The sequence below is a fragment of the Macrobrachium nipponense genome, chromosome 15, assembly GCF_015104395.2.
Source record: "Macrobrachium nipponense isolate FS-2020 chromosome 15, ASM1510439v2, whole genome shotgun sequence".
In the NCBI taxonomy this organism is placed as follows: domain Eukaryota; kingdom Metazoa; phylum Arthropoda; class Malacostraca; order Decapoda; family Palaemonidae; genus Macrobrachium; species Macrobrachium nipponense.
Window position 1 is genome coordinate 3,329,039 of NC_087208.1, and position 20,418 is coordinate 3,349,456.

Genomic DNA, 20,418 nt, shown 5'->3' on the forward strand with positions numbered 1-20,418 from the left:
AAGGGTCCTTCAGACACCGGTCTTGCGATGAGGCTCGAATAAGCCAGTCGTCTAGGTAGAGAGAGATCCTTATTTCCGCAAGATGGAGCCACCTCGCAATGTTCTTCATATAAGAACGGTGAACACCATCGGCGCCGTGCTGAGACCGAAGCAGAGTGCCCTGAATTGGAAAACCTTCCCTTTCAGGACAAACCGCAGGTATTTTCTTGATCGGGGATGGATGGGGACGTGAAAGTATGCGTCCTGAAAGTATAAAGAGACCATCCAATCCCCCGGTCTTAAGGCTGCAAGCACGGATTGAGGTGTCTCCATCTTGAACTTCTGCTTGGTAACGAAGCGATTTAGACTGCTGACATCCAGAACGGGGCGCCACCCCCTGACTGCTTCGGCACTAAGAACAGACGGTTGTAAAACCCCGGAGAACTCCGGTCGAAGACCTGTTCCACCGCCTGCTTCTCGATCATTTGATCTAGTAGATCGTGAAGCACTTTGCTGCTTTTCTCCCTGATACGAAGGAGACAAAACCTTTGGTGTCGAAGACAGCGGGGGTAACTTCAGGAAAGGAATTCTGTACCCTTCTTGACGATGTCCAGAGACCAAGCGTCGGCACCTCTCTCTTCCCAGGCTCTCGCGAAATGTAGAAGTCTGGCTCCTACCGGTGGCTGAAGGACTTCCCTCTCACTTCTTGCTCTTGGAAGGAGCGGGAGTCTTGCCTCTGAAAGAGCCTCTTCCTCGAGGGGCTGGCTTCGAGGAAGAAGCAGATCGAAAGGGCTTCGATTTCTTCAAAGCAGAGGAGCCCAGAAGACGAAGTAGTTGTAGGCTTCTGGAAGACTGTGCCAGAAGGTCTTGGGTTGCTTTCTCCTGGAGACTGGCAGCTATGTCCTTTAACCATAGACTGGGAAGAGATGTTCTGAGAAAGGAGCGAAAAGAAGATCCGCTTTTTGCGCTGGCGAGACCGACTTTGCAGTAAAATTGCAAAAAAGTGCTCTCTTCTTAAGCAGTCCCGTGCTGAAATGAGCAGCCAATTCCTCAGAAACCAAGTGTCTGCAAAGACTGACTGTAGCAAACGAGTCAAAACCTTGTAGTCCGTCGAAACTGGAGCCAACTGCTGTTCTCGTCCACTTCGACGAAAGCGTCACTAATTTCTTCTTCAGACACTGGAGACGTCACTAATTACTTCTTCAGACACTGGAGAAGTCGGAGGAAGAAAGGAAGAGTCCAAGAGCTTTCTCAAAAGAGAAAGAGCGGCGAACAGGAAGAGTTCCCGCTTGCGCTTGCGGAGGTGGAAAACTGACCTCCGTAGGCGCGCGCTTGGCGTCCGAAGCCAATCTACTGGCGCCGACTGAAGCGCGCTCGACAGCAACAGGTGTACACCTGGCGTCCACTGGCGCGCGCCGAGCGTCCACTGGCGCTCGCTTACCTTGCACCGAACAGCTCGGCGTCCACTAAAGCGCGCTTGACTTTCACAGAAGCGCGCTCGGCATCTAAAGAAACGCGCTTCTTATCAACAAGTTTCGTAGCAGCGGAAACAACCGCTTCACGAGAGCGAGAAACGAATTTCTCGCCTCCTCTAGAAAGTTGCTGGGGAGCAGAACGAACTCTAGAGGGGAGACTCAAACGGAGGAGAGAGACGAGCGAGGAGAGGGAGAGGGAGAACGCCTCGACCTCTTCACAGGAAGATTGTCATCCTTCTTACGGCGACGTGGAACAGTCTCTCTTGAAGAAAAAACATCTCGAAGTTGCTGCTGAAGAGACTGGAGAATCTTGCTTGTAGGTGAAGCCTCCTTTTCTGGGGAGGGGCTGATCCTGTGAGCAGGCGAGTGGCGAGGGGACGCCTTCTTCCTACTCCCAGGAACCGCCACTTCACGCACCTTTAGAAGCGACTGCGGCGCTCGAAAGAAACATACTAGGAAAGACTCCGCCTCCGAATAATCCTTACGCTTCTTCTGCGGAGGAAAAGCAGCAAACGCACTATCAGGCGACGAGCAAAGTTCCGGAGAACAACTTGGACGTGAAGCGTCCCGAACGCGAGCCGTCCTTTTCAGCGGACGTGATGCGGTATGAGAGCTCCACCCCTTGCGCGGGGAGGAAGCTTCAGAAGAAGAAAAGCACTCCTTGAGAAGACGTGCACGCGCACGGCTACCTTGGCAGTCTGGGTAGGTTCGTCAGAAGCTGCCGAAGGCACGCCAGATCGGTGGGGGTTCCTCGTAACCCTCCTTCGACTTTCGACATGCTCTCTCCCCGTAACCTGGGAGTCAAGCAGAGGTCTAGGTCTAGAGGCGGAATGAGGCCGATCTGACGCACCTTCCACTACACAAGGGGCACTTTCACTGCACTTCTCTTCACTTTTGCTCTCCAGAGCTAACACTTTTGATTCTAAGTTACGAATCGATTCAAGAATTAGCGATAAAGTATTACCTTCTACCGACAATGCTCAGGGGCCGGAGGCAACACTACAGGGGTAGGAGCATAATCTACAGAAGGAGGGTTAGCAGGAGAATCATTAAAATCTTGCCTACCTGAAACACTCCTGGAGGAAGACCTCCTTAACCTATCTCGCTCAAGTTTCTTAAGATAGGTTTCATACGCCTTCCACTCAGACTCTGTTAATCTTTCACACTCCTTACAACGACTTTCAAACGTACATTCATTTCTCCCCTGCAAACCTTACAAAACAGAATGTGGGTCTACTGAAACTTTCAGTAGCCTACCTCTACATTCGGACATAGAACAAAATCTAGCGCTAGCAGAACTAGACCCTGACATCTTGATCAAAGAAAAATCAATACCAAATTCAAATCAATCCAAAGTCAACGTGTGCCAAGCCACCGATCCAATTCAGATACCAAAGAAAAAACCAAAAGGGATACTCAAGTAGCTAGTAAGTTTCCAAAATCTGGACGGAGGTGCTGCAAACAGGTGTTTCCAGCACCGGCGACAGAAAAATTATGAATAGAAAATGGGAATGGTTCCTGATACCGCCTCCCAGCGGCGGCGGGGAATGGGTACTAACCACCTGACTCCACTGCGTGTGTCGTAAGTGTTTAAATTTCTGTCGGATTCGGAAAAATACAGCTATATATATATCTGACAGGTAAGTTTCATGAACAAATTATCCTTTACATGAAGTATTATATATGAAAATGTGCGCAATTTCATGTAAAATACAACAAAAAAATACTCATGATTGTAGCTTTTATCAGTTTTGAAATATCATATAAATAACAATAAGTGCAAAAATTTCAACCTTCGTGGTCAACTTGACTCTACAGAAATGGTCGAGAAACGCAATTGTAAGCTAAAATTCTTATATTATAATATTCAATCATTTGCCTTCATTTTGCAACAAATTGGACGTCTCTAGCACAATATTTCGATTTATGGTTAATTTATGAAAAAACTTTTTCCTCACGTTCGTGCGATAACTCTTCCGATAAATTTTTCGTGCGATTGTCCTAATGTTTGCACCCCTTTTAAAATTTGCCGTTACATAAACTTTTATATATGGAAATGTTCGCAATTTCATGCACAATACAACAAAAAACAACCCATGGTTGTAGTTTTTATCAGTTTCGAAATATTTTCATATAAATAACGTTAAGTGCAAAAATTTCAACTTTCGGTCAATTTTGACTCTACCGAAATGGTCGAAAAACACCAATTGTAAGCTAAAACTCTTATATTCTAGTAATATCCAATCATTTACCTTCATTTTGCAACAATTTGGAAGTCTCTAACACAATATTTCGATTTATGGTGAATTTATGAAGGAAAAAAAAAAAAAAAAAAAAAAAAAAAAAAAAAAAAAAAAAAAAAAAAAAAAAAAAAAAAAAAAAAAAAAAAAAAAAAAAAAAAAAAAAAAAAAAAAAAAAAAAAAAAAAATCCTTACGTTCGCGCGGTAACTCTTCCGAAAAAATCAGAATTTTTTTTGTGCGATTGTCGAAATGTTTGCACCATTTAAAATTAGCTGTTACATAAAGTTTTATATATGAAAATGTCCGCAATTTCATGCAGAATACAACTAAAAAAATGATTGTTGAAGGTTGTTGCTTTTCTCTTTTTTTGAAATATTTGCATATAAATCACGATAAATAGAAAAAAAACCACGTTCGGTCAAATTTGACTCTACCGAAATAGTTGAAAAACGCAATTGTAAGCTAAAACTCTTTATGGCCTAGTAATATTCCGTCATATTTCTTCATTTTGAAACAAATTTGAAGTCTCTAAAACAATATTGTGATTTATGGTGAATTTTTGAAAAAATATATTTACCTTCACTCCTCGCGCTGATTCGTGGCCCGCAAGTCTCCGAAATACGTACATCGCATTATCCTAATATTTGCTCCTTTTCATATTAGCCTTTTTATAGAGTTTTATATATCAAAATGTGCGCAAATTCATGACAAATACAATAAAAAATAATTGAAGGTTGTAGCTTTTTCCATCTCCGAAATATTTGCATATAAAAAAATATATATATAAAAATTTTGACATTCGGTCAAATTTAACTCGTCCGAAATGGTCGAAATCTGCAATTCTAATCTAAAACTTTTACAGTATCGTAATATTCAATCATTTGTCTTAATTTTGAAACAAATTGGAAGTCTCTAGAACAATATTTAGAATTACGGTGAATTTTTGAATATAACATTTTTTTACGTCCGCGCGTTACGAATTCGTACATCATTTTGTGATAATATTTTTCGGTGTTGCTTTTATTGTTTTACTATGTAATTATATATCAAAAGGATTGCAATTTAGTGTAGCTACAATACAACGAAAAAAATTAACTCGTTAGCTTTGACCGTTTTTTGCACAGCGTGATTTGAATACAATTATCTATGAATATTTTTTTTTCGCTACCATACATCGCATTATTTACATATGATAATGATATTATTTTTCATTTCTGGTGATTGCATACGAAACTACAGGCAATGAAAAAAAAATGAGCCAAAAATGAACTCTTAATCTTCAAAACTAAGCGCGCTGTGATTTTTTGAAAAAATTATTTTTTCCGCTTCCGCGCTCACTCCAAACCGGCGCCGGCATACAGGAGAGGTTTTGATTTTTAGGGCTTCGGCGTAAGAGGGTTAACCTCTCACTGTTGCTCTTCAAAGCTCAAAGGCATTAACAGACTTTGGCATGATGCTCAATCACCTTAACCCTATGCTTTATTACTGCTACTATTACACGACATTGACTGTTCCTTAAAGCTCTATCTCTTTAAAATCAACTCTCCAATTAACTCCTCTCCTCTCAGACCTATTCAGTTACTTCTGAGTAGATACCTTTTACTTCAGCCGTTTGATAACCACCACTCACATCATCCACAAATTTTTTTCCACAATCGTGTAATTCTAACATTTAAATAGACACAAAAAGCCCGCTCTTAAAATAAAAAAAAATAAAAACCAAAGTACTATTACTTCAATTTTACACACAATCAGGGTTACTGAGAGGTACAAAGGACACTAGGATGGCAATGACCGCCATTAACATGCTTTCAGAAAACATACATGTACGCCAACACTATAGTATACCACAGTTGTTTTATTGTAATTCTTCACATTAGGAACTTTCTAAAAACTTTCATAATCAGCAAATATCTTATTTCCTTAATCCCTTGAAAAATTCAAGTAATTTGTTTAAATTTACATGGAATTTTTATAGTAAAATTAATATTAAAAATACTTACCTGTATAATTTATCTAGCCCTAAATCCCCCAAAACTGTAACAAAATTTACCACATTAGCAACCCTGTTACCTTCTATTCTGTCCACTCTCGCCGCCTGGCCTTCACGGGCAACCGAACCACCAGTTTTAACAATAAGATCTCTAAGGAAAGGATACAACATTGTTTGACATAGGTCTCTTGTCATTTCGGGGTGAAACAAACAGATGACAGGGACGACCCTGAATGTTCTTCATGCAACATAAATAGCATGAGAGTGCCCTAACAGGGCAAAGAACTACTTCCTCATTCAAATTACTGACAATGTCAATTAGCGACTTCAGAACAAAAGACCTGGGAATAGGATTATCAGACAATTCAGTCTTTGCGACAAATTTGGGAAGGTATGACAAAATCATGTCTTGTCCAGATCTGGCAACCAGAAAAATGCACTTGCATTCCACCCACCTTCTTGGCTGTTGCCAGCGAGACAAGGAAAAGTGACTTAGAAGAGGTGTCCCTAAATTCAGCCGTATTCAAAGGCTCAAACGGAGTGAACTTCAAGGCTTGAAGGACTTTATTAACGTCCCATGTTGGAGGAGACAATTGCGGACTGGGTCGAGATAGGGAAAAAGATCGAATTAAATCTCTAATGACGTAAGAAGAAGAGATTTCAGGGAGCCTCGCCTTAAAAACATACAAAAGCATTGGACCTATAACCCTAATGCACAAAGATGGCAGGCCCCTGTCATGATATAATGAACTAAAAACTCCTATACTTTCAGTAAGGAAGGTCTAGAAATTGAATGCCCTTGAGACCTACACCAACATCTAAAAACCGACCATTTAGCTTGATAAATTACTCTAGCTGATTGCCATCTGACTAGAGCCAACTGTCGAGTCACTCTGGAGAACCCTTCCTGCTTGGAGAACCTCTCTACAGTCTCCAGGCATGAAAATGAAGCATGTGGAGCCTCTGATGGAACCGATGAAAATGAGGTGGCTTGAGAAGATCCAGTCTCTGTCAGATGAAGGGGGCAATCAAGGTGAGATCCAGATGCTTGGTCACCCTCACTTTGTTGAGGACTGACCTCACCAGTGAACAGAGGAAATGCATATGCTTGAAGGCCCTTCCAGTCCTGCAAAAGTGTGTTAGTCCCAGCACTGAGGAGTCTGGTAAGGGGCAAAGAAGATCTGGCACCGAAAATTCAGTGGGGTGGCAAACAGATCGACTTTGACAGGCTACTGCTTTCTAAGATGTTGTGATGGCCCAGGATAAACTGAGGGACCAACGTAATCCTCCTGTCGTCCACCCAACACAGGATTGATTGGGCTTCTTGAGTGAGAAGGTCCAACCGTGTACCACCTTGGTTTCTTAAGTACGAGACTGCTGTGGTGTTGTTGACGAAGATTGCTACAACATACTCTGACAGCTGATCCTGAAAAGAAAGGAGGCCTAGGTACACTGCCCTTAGTTCCTTCCAATTTATTAACATGATCCTCTCTTCCTCTGACAAAAGGCCCGAAGCGGCTCAGAGCCCAGATCCGAGGCGTCTGACCAAAACATTAGGTCCGACGGAACTGAAAGAAAAGGCATCCCTGACTTGGAGCGGTGAACTTGCATCCACCAATGGAGATCCTTCCGACATTGTGGAGAAGAGGTAACTATCGTGTCCTCCAACACGAAATCCATGATGGCGAAGGGTCGACCGAAGAGACCTCATTCTGAGACAACCTCCAGGAACCAGTTGGATGAGGGATGACAAATGGCCCAGGAGAGTCCTCCAGAGACTGGCTGCATTACGGAGGACAGAAATTCTTCCGTTTCTGAGAGGGAGAAGCCCTCAAAATCTGGGACTTCAAAACAATCCCCAAATAAGTCATGATCTGGCAAGGGATTAAATTGGACTTAACAAAGTTCACACAAATGCCCAACTCAACACAGAGGGAGAGAACTATCTCTCTCGACCAGAGACATTTCTCTAGAGTTGGCCTGAACAAGCCAATCATCCAGGTACTGAAGCATCCTTACTTTTAACAGATGCAGAATAGCGGAAACAGTAGCCATCACCCAAAAAAAGACCTGTGGAGCAGTGGTGAGGCCGAAACAAAGGTTTTGAACTGGAAAACTCCCAAGTCCATGAAAAAAACAAAGTAAGGTCTGCTCTTTGGATGGATGGAGATTTGCAGATAAGCATCCTGCAGATCGATGGAAATCATCAAGTCCCCATTCCTAATTGATAAAAGAACAGTCTGAACCGTGTCTATCCAGAACTTGGACTTTAGAATGAACTTCAGGACCAAAAGATCTATGATGGGGCGCCAGGTACCCGAGGCCTTTACAACCACAAAAACCTGTGAGTAAAACCTGGGAGAAGGAGGACCTCGCTCTATGGCATCCTTCGCCAAGCGGGCCGAAAGCTCCTTCTCCAAGGCTTGACCCCTGATTGAGTGAGGGGAATAACTGCTGAACTCGAGAGGACGATTGGAAAGTGGAGGTCTCGAAAGAAAAGGGATCTCGTAACCTACCTTCAGGAACCTCCACTACCCAAGCATCCACCGCTCTCTCCTGCCAAGCTAACCAATGGCGAGAGACAAGCTCCTACCGAGGTCTCTGGGCGAGGTAATGACTCCTACTTCCATAAATTCTTATGCACAGACAAGGAAGAAGAAGAAGGATCTCCTGGAGGTTGAGCTCTTCCTCTGCACTTAGATCCACGCCAAGAACCTCTCCCACGTTTCAAAGGGTGAGCGCCAGAGATGTACTAGGGAGAAACGAGGAAGGAGGTGGTTGTTGGGCTGGAGCAGGTGCAAGCCTGGCACTAAACTTACGCTTACCCCTTGAAGAAACGAGAGGAAAACCTGAGGAAAAAGCTCTTGATAAGTAAGGCCCAGTGAGCTTCGGAAGAGGAATCGGCTAGATGTTCTTTTAAAACCTCAGGAAGCACAGACATATCAAAAAGGAAATTGCCAAAAGGAGAAGAGGACAATAAACAATTTCTCTGCATCTACAAAACAGAAAAGGGTAACTACGACAAATACAGGTTATGCCTTAGAGAAACGAGAAAGGCCTGCATAGAAGCGGCAGTCCCGGGGTTACGACGGGGGTTCCGTTCTTGAGACACATCATAACCCAAAAATCGTTGTAAGCCGGATCATCATAAAAAATCCTAAGAAAACCCTACTTTCAATGCTTTGGGTACACTAAAAATGCTGTAAACTGCACTCTTATTGCACTTTTCATCAAAAAAAAAACCTTCAAATATTGATAATTTTGCATTTTTGGTGTCATATTTCTTGTGCCAGATCAGCATTGCAGGGGCCGTAACCCTGGAAATAATTTCTGATGATTATAATTGAAAAGCGCCTTAACCTCGGAACGTCGTAAGCAGAACCCATCATAACCCGGGGACTGCCTGTATATAAATGTGTAATACATTATTGAAAAGTATTAAATCATGAAATCTTACAAGTTTAGTAATTATTCCTACTAAACATTATCACTGATGTATAATTTTTTTTTTATAATGACGGCTATGCCCTAATCAAGCTCCTTTGCTTTCTATTTTCTGGTTACAGTTGCCAAAAATAAAATTCCTTTAGAGTAATAACTAACAAAATCTTGGATGAGGGTCATTAAACTCAAAATTGTTTACATATACCTAAGGATTTTATCTAAGCTATAATATTCACGACTTTATTAACACATTCAACTGTTAAGACTATTAAGTTTATATTTATATTCTTTATATGGCTTCCTGGATATCCTTTAAAGGTTTGTAGGAATAGAGACTAAACTTTTAGCATACTTTATGATAGGTGGTTGTATGGTAGCAACAGCAAACTTTCATGTTATGGTAAACATGATTAAGTTATATATTCCTACTTCTACCCTTTATACAAGTTTGGATATCAAAAGTGAGCATTATAAAATTCAAAAACATTGTAAACATCTACTTTTTACTCAAATTAATAGTCCTCCTTTCAATTTTCTAAATATTGTCAGCCTTTGGGACAGCAAGTAATGCGGAAAGTTGAATGCTCTACTAATTCCAAGTCTAAATGTGTTCATGATATTTATTAACAGATATACTCATTTACTACGATGTACTATAATGCTTCATTAAATGTACTTCTAGCTCCTTTTCCTATATTACACTAATTAGTTTTTCCTTCAAACCTGCCTGGACAAATACAACAGCTGCTAAATGCAGCATTCAAGCCCTTGCACTGAATATACAAACTAAAGGTCTGTTCATTTCCTAGGTATAAACTTAGCAGCAAAAGCACCTCTCTGATTCAAGACAGCACCAAATACCAGGCTTTTTTTTTTTTTTTTTTTTTTTTTTTTTTTTTTTTTTTTTGTTTTTTTTTTTTTTTTTTTTTTTAAGATGAAATGCATTAGAAATTATGAAATGCAACCAAATATTCAGCTAGTACTTGAATATGCACAATCATAAATTTTTGCAAATATAAAGTAATGTAATATTAAAATTTGTGGTTTTAAGAGCAAACAAACCTGAGGTCTTAACAAACAAAAATCCTATCCCTAACAGGTTTATGATCACGATTATCAAAATATCTTGGCTGGCCTAAGGAAATAAAAACAAAACTCAAAACCACATGTATACTGAAATTCACTGCAGCACCGCTTCTTTAATTTTCTTCTTATCCTTTTGGTCTCTTCATACCCAACTTACTTAATTCTGCTTCATCTTGTGTCCAATTTTCAGCTGCCATTTAAGAACAAATCCTTTGGGTATGCCCTGTAAGTACAAATCCTTTGGGTATGCCCTACATGTGTCTCAAAGTATGATTAAGTGGTCTGGTTAAGCTAATTTACAATACATAAAAGATTTACATAAAATCCTTCCATTAAAATGTCACTTTTCTACTTACAGAACTAGGGGGCTGCATTAGGTTTTCATCACCATTTATGAATGGTGGATCCTTCAACACTTGTGGAGGTTGTATGTTCTCCAGTGGCACTAAAGGAGAACGCTGCGCCTGACTAAGGTTTTCATGCCTTACCACAGGAACAGGGGACTTTGAATCCAAAGATGAACAGCCTACAGATGAATAGTAAATATTCTTTTAGAACAAATATACTGAAAGATTTTCTCAAGAATGATTAACCTATTAATAATGAGAAAACACCAATTCTGTGAAGTTATTTCAACAAGTAAAATTCCTTTATGTAAACAACCACCTGACAAAAGTAATACTTACCAAAGGATGTATTGTCAACTGAAAATGTTGAATCCAAATTTTCCTGTTTGAATAGCTTCTTTGAGGCAGTTTTTTCTTTACCATCTGCATGTACAGGAATGTTGTCTGAACCACCAGAGCCACTCAAATCTACAGTTGTATTCAATATCTTTTTACTACTAGCCATAATACTGTCTATACAGCTCCTTATATTAGGATTAGTGATTTCATCAGTTTTAAATGCTTTCGTTGTACTCAAGCACGTATAGGGTGATGCATCTCTCATTCTATTAGGAAGATCTACTGTAGTATTAAACACATTCACATCAGAAGACAAGTCCATTGTCCCATTTAGGGCCTTAGCAGGTGTAACAGCAAATGTGGCATTCATTGAACATTCAACTGGCTGGATATCTTCTAGAAGTTCTGTAGTATTTAAACCATTACTGATGTTCACAGGTTTCTCTTTTGAGCCTGCTTGATTACCTACCATACTAACAAACAAAGAAGGTACACTTGCAACTCCTGCCTGTTCTTGCACTGATCCTGGTATATGACTGCTAGTAGAAGTTGGACAAACTATATAGGATTCATTGGCCACAATTGTTTCTGTTTGGCAACCTTCCACAGTGGTAATGGTGGGTAAACTATAACTAGGTTCCGAATGAGAAGAATTATTCAGTGGAGACAGAGATTTATCACCACTATCTGTGGCTGAGCAAGAAGATACTTGAGAATATGGATTTACTCTTGGAGCATTAATACTACCAATAATTGGCGAGGGTTCTTGTGTAAACTCAGCAACCTCAGAGCTGTATGTTGACAACACAGGAGACTCGGGAAATACATGCTCCTGAGATCCTGGTGTTATTTCAGATCCTGGTGTTATTTCATCTTTTAAAGCTTCAGGTTCTTCCAAATTAGATTCACATTCTGACAAGGTTATCATTTTTCCACTATGAAGAGATGGGACACTTTTGCTGCTCTTCATTATGGACCGCCTGGAAAAATATAGCAAAATTATGACTAAACCTAACAATAGTTAAATATTAAACATTTAAATTCTAACATTTTAAAATGACTGCAGTGTTCTATATAGAAACCAACTGAACACATGGAGTATTTCAAACAGTTATTTCAAAATAAGTCCTTACAAATCATCATTCTCTCTTGAAACTTCTGTTCAAGAGCTAAACCATCTATTGCATTTGATTGTTTTCATATTTTATCATTGTTAAATTTGTAAGTCCCTTTATTTTTGTTTAAACATGAAATTTTTTTTATCATTTTGTATTTTTCATAACTAAAACCCGAGGTCTTAATATTAGGATAATCTTCTAGCGCCTGCTGGAAATCTGGTAAAAGGAATAAAGAACTTGTGTGATCCAGGGACTATTGGCATCCGTATTTCCTCAAGGGGTATTTGGTAGCTCCCACAATGCCTTGGGCATCCCATGTGCTCGCTCATCATACTTTCTTACCGCCTTTAAGGGGGCCGGCCGGAACCTCTATATATGGAGGTATAGGGCGAAAAATGCAAAGTCATGAAAAAATTCATGGAGCTTCATATGGCAATTGAGATTACGTATACGAAATATTTCGTCAAAATTCCTCTTACTTTCGTAGTTACAGGGTAATTAGTTAACGTAACTCAATAAGCCTAAAACATTGATCCGTACAAGAAAATGCAATATTTCTTCTATTATTGTAAACTTTGTTAATTATTGTCAAAGAAATTGGGAGAAATGGCATCTGTAGACATTCCCCGAGTCGAGAAGGAGACTTCAGGCTCAAGCTACCAAGTCCAGTCCTGATTTAGTGCGATCACAGACGTCAAGTAGTCTACACGTTCCATTTCACGTCTGACATTCGCCTGCTTTCACGTACGTTTATGTATGTTTCGGCAAGAATTTTATCATGCCAATGAGGAAAAGACAAGGGAAACATCTCGCTAACATACAGACGAAGAAAAATCGCTCAAGTATTATTACAGATATCACATCATAATATATGCGTAGTTAGTGAAGAGAGAGGGGTAGGTTGCTTAGTAACGCCCCCGTTTTGCTTGACAGCACACGTCACACTTTGCCTAAGGCTACGATCTTTGAGCAAAGAGATCTTCATTTATAATAAATAACAAAGTTTTGGTTTTTTAATACCCAAAATGGAATATGAAATTCATAATAATCATGATTTATTAAATTGTCTTTGTAAAAAAAGTGTACACCTTCGAGTTTCACCTCTTGACATTCTCTTGCAATTACGTTTGTTTATCTTTGTTTCGGGCAAGAATTTCATCATGCCAAAGAGGAAAATACAAGGAAAACATCTTGCTAACACACAGAAGAAGAAAATTCGCTGTAATAAGCAGAGTTAGTGAAGGGGAGAGAGAGAATTGCGTAGGAAGGAGTGCCCCATCTTGCCTCAAGCAGTGCCCCAGGCTGCGATATATGAGCAAAGGGATCATCATTTATGATTAAATTATGATAAATAAAATAGTTTTGGTTTATTAATACACAAAAAACAAATATACATTCATAATAATCATTATTTATTAATATTGTCTTTATAGAAATACGAAGGAAAACTTTGAACGCCCGTATCTCAAAACTATACTTATTGACCTTCAAAATCTATCTTCTCACTTAGTTTTAAAGCTATAACATTGGAATTTGGTATATAACTCAGAAAGACATTATAGAACAATCAAATAGAGCCCTTTTTTCCAATTTTTGTTTCATATTTTTTTTATAAATTTTTTTCTCCTGATTTATAGGGTTTATTTTTTTTTATCATATTGAAAAATTCATATCTAGCAAAAAAATGACTTTTAGAAAAAAAAACACTCTCCATTCGATTGGAGGTCTACATCAGGTCTATATATGGTAGTAATCCCAGGTCTTGATATTAAATATCAAGGGAGGAGATAGAATTTGAAAAATGGTTATTTTCGGGATAAATCGCCCTGGCGTCACAAAACCGAAGGTCAGAGGCGAAAATCATATGCGGTTTGGAGATGTCCCAAGTCACCTTATTAAGTGGTATGAATATCAAAGTCCTATCCTTAAAAAGGGCATTAGCCGGCCGGCCCCCTTAAGAGAGGACGTGATTACTCTATCTCTTTAAAGCCAGTTTAGTTTGCCTGTTTTCCTATCCTTTCCCTTTTACTTTTTATTATGTAATTACTGCTGCTTTTACATACATAGTAATATTTTAACTGGCTTTTCTCCACCTCTCCTCAACAATATCAATGCTTCCTCATTAAATCTCAAGTCAGTTGTGTGTGACGTCGCCGAGTGTGCCGTCGCCGCAGCGGCATGATTTTTACATTTTTTATGCTAAATTTTATCTTGAAATGCTTTACTTCTTTTTATTTATTTTGTTGAATATGGTTATCATTAAACTATCTATTGTAAAGGAAAAACATGTTAATAGTTGTTCTTGTATGATGTGGCAGGCCATCATATACAAGTATAAACAAGATAATAGGTCAATTCAAAGTAAGAGTATTTGTTAGACAAACACAAAATTCCTTGAAGATTTAGTTTGAAAAAAAAGAATGTTAGACATAAATGTTCAAAACACTAGGTAGCACTGTAAATTCCTTAAGTGGATGATTAAAAACTTAACAAATTTGAACACAAATACTACTTCTAAAATACTGCATAAAAATGACAAATTTTTTAACCAATTTGTATTTTCCATAGCTAACAAACCTTCAGTCTTAACAATAGGATAATCTAGCACTAGCTGGAAACCGGTTAAAAGCAATCAAAGATTGTAAAGCAAGGATTCTGTGGCATCTGGCAACTAATGCACTTTCAAGTTTCTAATTCAAATTTAATAAAAGAAATTAAAAATACTAAAATGTCCAACACTGCAGAATCACAAATACCTGAAAACTTTATTGGACTCTTGAGGAACAGTTGGAGAGATGTATACACTTGGCAAAAGTGGAAGGTGTGTAATACGATTAACATCCAATACATGCCCGGATGAATCACTTGCGGGTTTCTGCAAGAGTTTTTCTTCACTTTGCTGATCAGCCCATATTATCTTACTTTCATCCATACTGTCTATAACACCCTGCAATGTACTGATTATTGAAATTAAAATATATTGGTAAACTTCCTCAAACCAGTAATTAAATTTTATCAATAAAGCAGATCACCAGGTTATCAAATAAAAATCTTTATTGGGGTATATATGATATTCAACCAAAAATATGATAAAGATGATTTATATTTACCAAAGCTATATAAACCAGAATATTCGTCTAAAATACTCAGCAATCTCCTATACAGAAATCTAAATTTACCTACAACCGGAATAATCATTATATATTATCATCATTATTAAGTAGATGAAACAGAATCTTAATTGAACACACTTTGGGGTCTGGTCTTCCTAGTAAGTAACAAAGACCACACATTATACGGTAACTTCTAAGTCACAAGTCTGTTAAATTGAAGTGTTACTGTAAGGGTCATTACAACATTGCCTTAAAATCCAAGGTTTCCTGGGAAACGCTGCCAAAAGCCAAAACCATAGATGGGTAAGACTCTAGTCATGATTTTAAACAACATGTACCAGACTAATACCCATCAGTGGTCATAGCCATCATTCCCAAGTTACAAAGATTCATTGAGAAGATTAAAAAGGGATATCCGTCTTAATCAATAGGTTCAGTGAATTTTTTTTTAACCATCAGCAACTACATGCACAGTTAAATGCAGCCATTAAACAGTTAGGTGGATAAGTAATCTTCTAGTCATGTTATATAAATCACCATGATATAGAAAAATACTTATCCAACCAGCTGACTATAACCCTTACTCAAATATTCACATGAACTAGTCAAAACAGTACACCACCCTTCAGCCTTTAAATAAAACATTTTTTATATAGGCACTTGTCAAAACACACCACCTTTTAGCCTTTTAAGCTTGAAAAATATATACACCTGTCAAAATACACCACCACCACTAGAATATAGAAGTTAGACATAAGGCTAAGGACTGGGACCTATGAGGACATTCAGTGATACAAAGGAAATTTAAAATAAGGGTTTTTGAAAGGTGTAACAGGACTTGATTTGATTTATATAAATTTACGGCATTATGCCAAGCACTGGGGCAACTAAAGTCATTCAGCGCTGAAATGGAAATCGGCAGTAAAAGGTTTAAAAGACGTTACAGGAGGAAAACCTCACAGTTGCACAATGAAACACTTGTTAGGAGGGCGGACAGTAAGATAGGAAGAATGAAAATATGAACAGAGGTACAGTAAGAGAAATGAAAATAGTTGCAGCTAGGGGACTGAAGGGACACTGCAAAGAACCTCAAGTAATGCCTACATTGCACTGAATTGGTGCACTGACAGCACTATCCCCCTACAGAGGAAAACCTCACAGTTGCACTATGCAACAATAGTTAGAGGGTGGAAAATCAGATGGAAGGGAATATGAACAGAGGCACAGTAAAAGTAATGAAAGAGGTTGCAACTAGGGGCTGAAGGGACACAAACACCTGAAGTAATGCCTACATGGTGCACTAATGGCACTAGCCCCTACGGAGCAAAGCTGTGGATATGACACTGTAACAGTTTAGTTTCAGAATCATTGTCCCTTCACTGAGAAAAATTAGCAATAAGAACAGTTCTTCTGCTTTAAACTAAAGACCAAGCCTTGAAAATATATGTCAATAAAGATGACTCAAATGGTTTTTCAAAACTGCTCTACATGTATATGCAAAATAGCTTTTTATCTTAACATGTACTGTTTAGTCATTACTATACAAGTTATTAACAATCGGATGTTTTATTCCATGTAAAACTTAACAAAGATGCATCAATCTACTTTAGCAGAATATAAAGCTCTGGTTGTATCAGTGGTGCATCACCCCAGCTCTCTCCATCTACCCTCATTCTGCTGTGCAACTCTAACAACACAGTGCATCTCTCCCAGCTCCCAGTGTGTGTGTGTGCACACTTAGGCAAGTATGCTCTACCACCCCTCGTTGAGAGAGTAGTAGTAGTCTCATCTACTAACCACCAAAAAGAGATCAGCAGCACGTAACTAACATACATTTGGCCTGACCAACAAAAATAACAGCTGCTGAGAGAGAGAGAGAGAGAGAGAAGAGAGAGAGAGAGAGAGAGAGAGAGAGAGAGAGAGAGAGAGAGAGAGATTCACCTTTTTCAATTACTCTACCATCATGATTCTGTCATCCACATCCTTCCCAGTGTTTCATTTGAAACTCCTGCCAAAGTGGAGGTCCAAGTCCTAAAGTTGTAAGAACAAAGAAAAGATGAATAGTAATCCTTCATGCAGAAACAGAGAGGAACTTGTCTTGGTAGAGACTGACAAGAAACTACAATTTGCTAAAAATTGGCTCCTACAGGACACACATCTGACAAGAGGTACGAAAGACAAGCCATTCTTCTCAGCTCCCAGTGTGTGTGTGTGCACTTAGGCAAGTATGCTCTACCACCCCTCGTTGAGAGAGTAGTAGTAGTCTCATCTACGAGAGAGAGAGAGAGAGAGAGAGAGAGAGAGAGAGAGAGAGAGAGAAGAGAGAGAGAGACGAGAGAGAGAGAGAGAGAGAGAGAGCGGAGACGAGAGAGAGAGAGATTCACCTTTTTCAATTACTCTACCATCATGATTCTGTCATCCACATCCTTCCCAGTGTTTCATTTGAAACTCCTGCCAAAGTGGAGGTCCAAGTCCTAAAGTTGTAAGAACCAAGAAAAGATGAATAGTAATCCTTCATGCAGAAACAGAGAGGAACTTGTCTTGGTAGAGACTGACAAGAAACTACAATTTGCTAAAAATTGGCTCCTACAGGACACACATCTGACAAGAGGTACGAAAGACAAGCCATTCTTCTCAGTAGAAATATCCTATGCAAGCCTGCAAGAAAAATATCTGTACAAAATGATGGACAGTCTCCAACGATGAAGTGCAAGCAGCTCCACTAGTGGTACCTCGGTAAATGTCGACCATGAAAGTAGTTCCCTTGGTACTTTAACAACAAGGTCCCACAGATCAGGATTCCACTCAGCTTGTGGTCAGTGAGGAGTTATCAAAAGTAATTCTGAGACCAGGAGTGACCAGCACTCAGTGATCACTTAATGGATCAGACACATCAAAGGGAAACTAATCCATCAAGGTTGTGCCAGGGGTTGGAAGGCTTCCAATATGGCCCAGGGTCACACTCTGGTAAGCAGAGCACTAAGAACTTCCTGTTTACCTGCATGGCAAACAGGGTGATCAACATGGTTCCCCAAACCATGAACTGTTTTTCCACTATTTGCAGTGTTGGGACACTTCTGTCCCTATGACCTATGCCTATACACTAAGCTGATTAGACCGTACTTTTCACCGGGCTGGAATGTATTAGCAGCTAAAGGTATCCCAAACCACTCTTCTACATGACACAACACAGTTCAAGGATATCAATCCTGACCTGAGAGAGAGAGAGAGAGAGAGAGAGAGAGAGAGAGAGAGAGAGAGAGAGAGAGAGATTGTGTCACAGGCAACATGAACTAAACTTAAACTCAACCATGCCTAGGACATCAATGCCAATCTTCAAAGATAAATTATCCCAAAATAGCCCTTATGCTAGTCTTCTGGATCATCTGCACAGCAAATTGTGCCAAGATAGAGTTGTTTACCAAGTGAGTGGGTGGCTCACCCAACCCCTCACTTGCCTACCACTAATTACTACTACCTTGTTAGTATATCCATATAAAAAAAGGTTTATAATCTCACAAGAGCAACAGACTCTTCTCTCTATTCCCAATATCTATGAAAAAGTGCCCAATATCAATGAAGAAAATGAAAAAATTCATACCTGCCAAAGTTTCTTCGGCACAATCGAGTTTTCTGTAATGCTGTACGAAACTCTCTAACACAGGCCATGAAACACTCTGCAACAGCCCATGAAACTTTCAGCCACAGCCAGGTTTGTCTGTTTGTATGGTGTTTTTACGTTGCATGGAACCAGTGGTTATTCAGCAACAGGACCAACGACTTTACATGATTTCCGAACCACATCATGAGTGAACGTCTATAACCAGAAATACACATCTCTAACACCTCAATGGAATGCCAGAAAATTGAACTCACGGCCACTGAGGCGGCAGGTATAGACCATATCAATCACGCCACTGAGGCCCTTGCCACAGTAGGTGGTGACCTGTGCTTTTGGCACCTAAAGCGGTGATGACTGAAGGGGGGATGATCAACATGTGTGGCCCTCTAGCCTCAGTGGTTTTTAAGATCTAAGGGTGAACAGAACAATTGCAGATGGACAGACAAATAGCCATCTTAATAGCTTTCTTTTACAGAAAACTAAAACCTATTGCTATTAACATTCCACAAACACCAAAATCCTCTCAATTTTACCCACCTCAAAGAGTTGTTCAAACTTTGGTAAACACACACTGCTGGCTCGTAACTGAATGTAAAACTCCTTCACCACATGCAAGAGCTGACCGACGAAGTGCTCTGTTGAGCAGTGGTCAGTTAAAATTTCTTTAATTATTCCCTTTAGGTACTCACTGTAGCGTCCAATGTCATGTTCAACAAGCTGAAAAGTATAAAGTCATTCTAATTACTGTATACATAACCTAGTTCAGCAACTTAAAATTTTTCTTATAATGAAAATTCAGTTTTATTCAGGACAATGGGAATCTCGATCTCTTGTCAAACTTACCGAGGATTCAATCTTTTCTATTAAGTATTTTGAAGATTGGGATGGCTGGGAAGTATCAAGTCCCCATTGATTCAGATCATTTTGGACGGATTTCAACTTTTTCATGTTTGCCTCCAGTTTCTCTTCTAGAGTTTCTTGCAGTTTCTTTGTCTGTTCCAGTCTAGTGGTGAAATTCCTTATGCTCCGTTCACACTTAGAAATACTCTGAAAGGAGCAAAATTCATGTAGTGCATTAACACAAATCTGATATGTTTTCAAAATACAACAAACCATTTAAAATATGAGAATATATTTACCTTGTCTAATCGATGAGATGTATAGGATAATATCTTCATTCTTTGTAACCGTAGATTACAATTATAGATCTTCAGTTCCAGCTCCCGCTGCGAACTCTCCAACTGCAGCAATTCTCTTCGTAAAGCCTTTCGTTCTAAGCTAATATCCTTAAGGCAATTCTGAACTTTCTGTTCATCTTCAGCCACTACAAATGCCAACGATCGTGCCTGTGTTGCTTCTATAGTCTTCTCCTGCATACAAGAACACATTAATAAGATTAAAGAACCTAACTAGGGCATGTTACCCTACTTGTTTTTTGTTCAATATTCATATATTCATATACACTGTTCAAAACCTACAAACCTGTAGTTGTTTTTGCAATGCTTCTATCTCATTCTCAAGTTCACAATGCTTTTCTATATTCTCTTTGGCCTGATCAAGTTCTAACTGCTCCTTCCCCATCTGATTTTCCTTTTCTTCATAATACTTCACCTAAGTACAAAATTGTCAGTAATGAAAAATTAAATAAAAATGAGACTAAG

General features: G+C 39.2%; 1 protein-coding gene across 2 annotated transcripts in view; it reads right to left on the reverse strand.

Annotated features, from left to right (window-relative positions):
- Positions 1 to 20,418, reverse strand: part of LOC135226971 (kinesin-like protein KIF18A) — a 118,576-nt gene that overhangs the window by 11,454 nt on the left and 86,704 nt on the right. For both annotated transcript variants that reach the window (XM_064266674.1, XM_064266675.1), the window contains 7 exons: positions 20,240 to 20,368; positions 19,897 to 20,127; positions 19,601 to 19,804; positions 19,295 to 19,474; positions 14,779 to 14,969; positions 10,905 to 11,884; positions 10,575 to 10,744 (listed from right to left, as the gene is read on the reverse strand). In XM_064266674.1, coding sequence (XP_064122744.1) covers positions 10,575 to 10,744; positions 10,905 to 11,884; positions 14,779 to 14,969; positions 19,295 to 19,474; positions 19,601 to 19,804; positions 19,897 to 20,127; positions 20,240 to 20,368 — 2,085 coding nt within the window. The remainder of the gene's footprint in view (positions 1 to 10,574; positions 10,745 to 10,904; positions 11,885 to 14,778; positions 14,970 to 19,294; positions 19,475 to 19,600; positions 19,805 to 19,896; positions 20,128 to 20,239; positions 20,369 to 20,418) is intronic.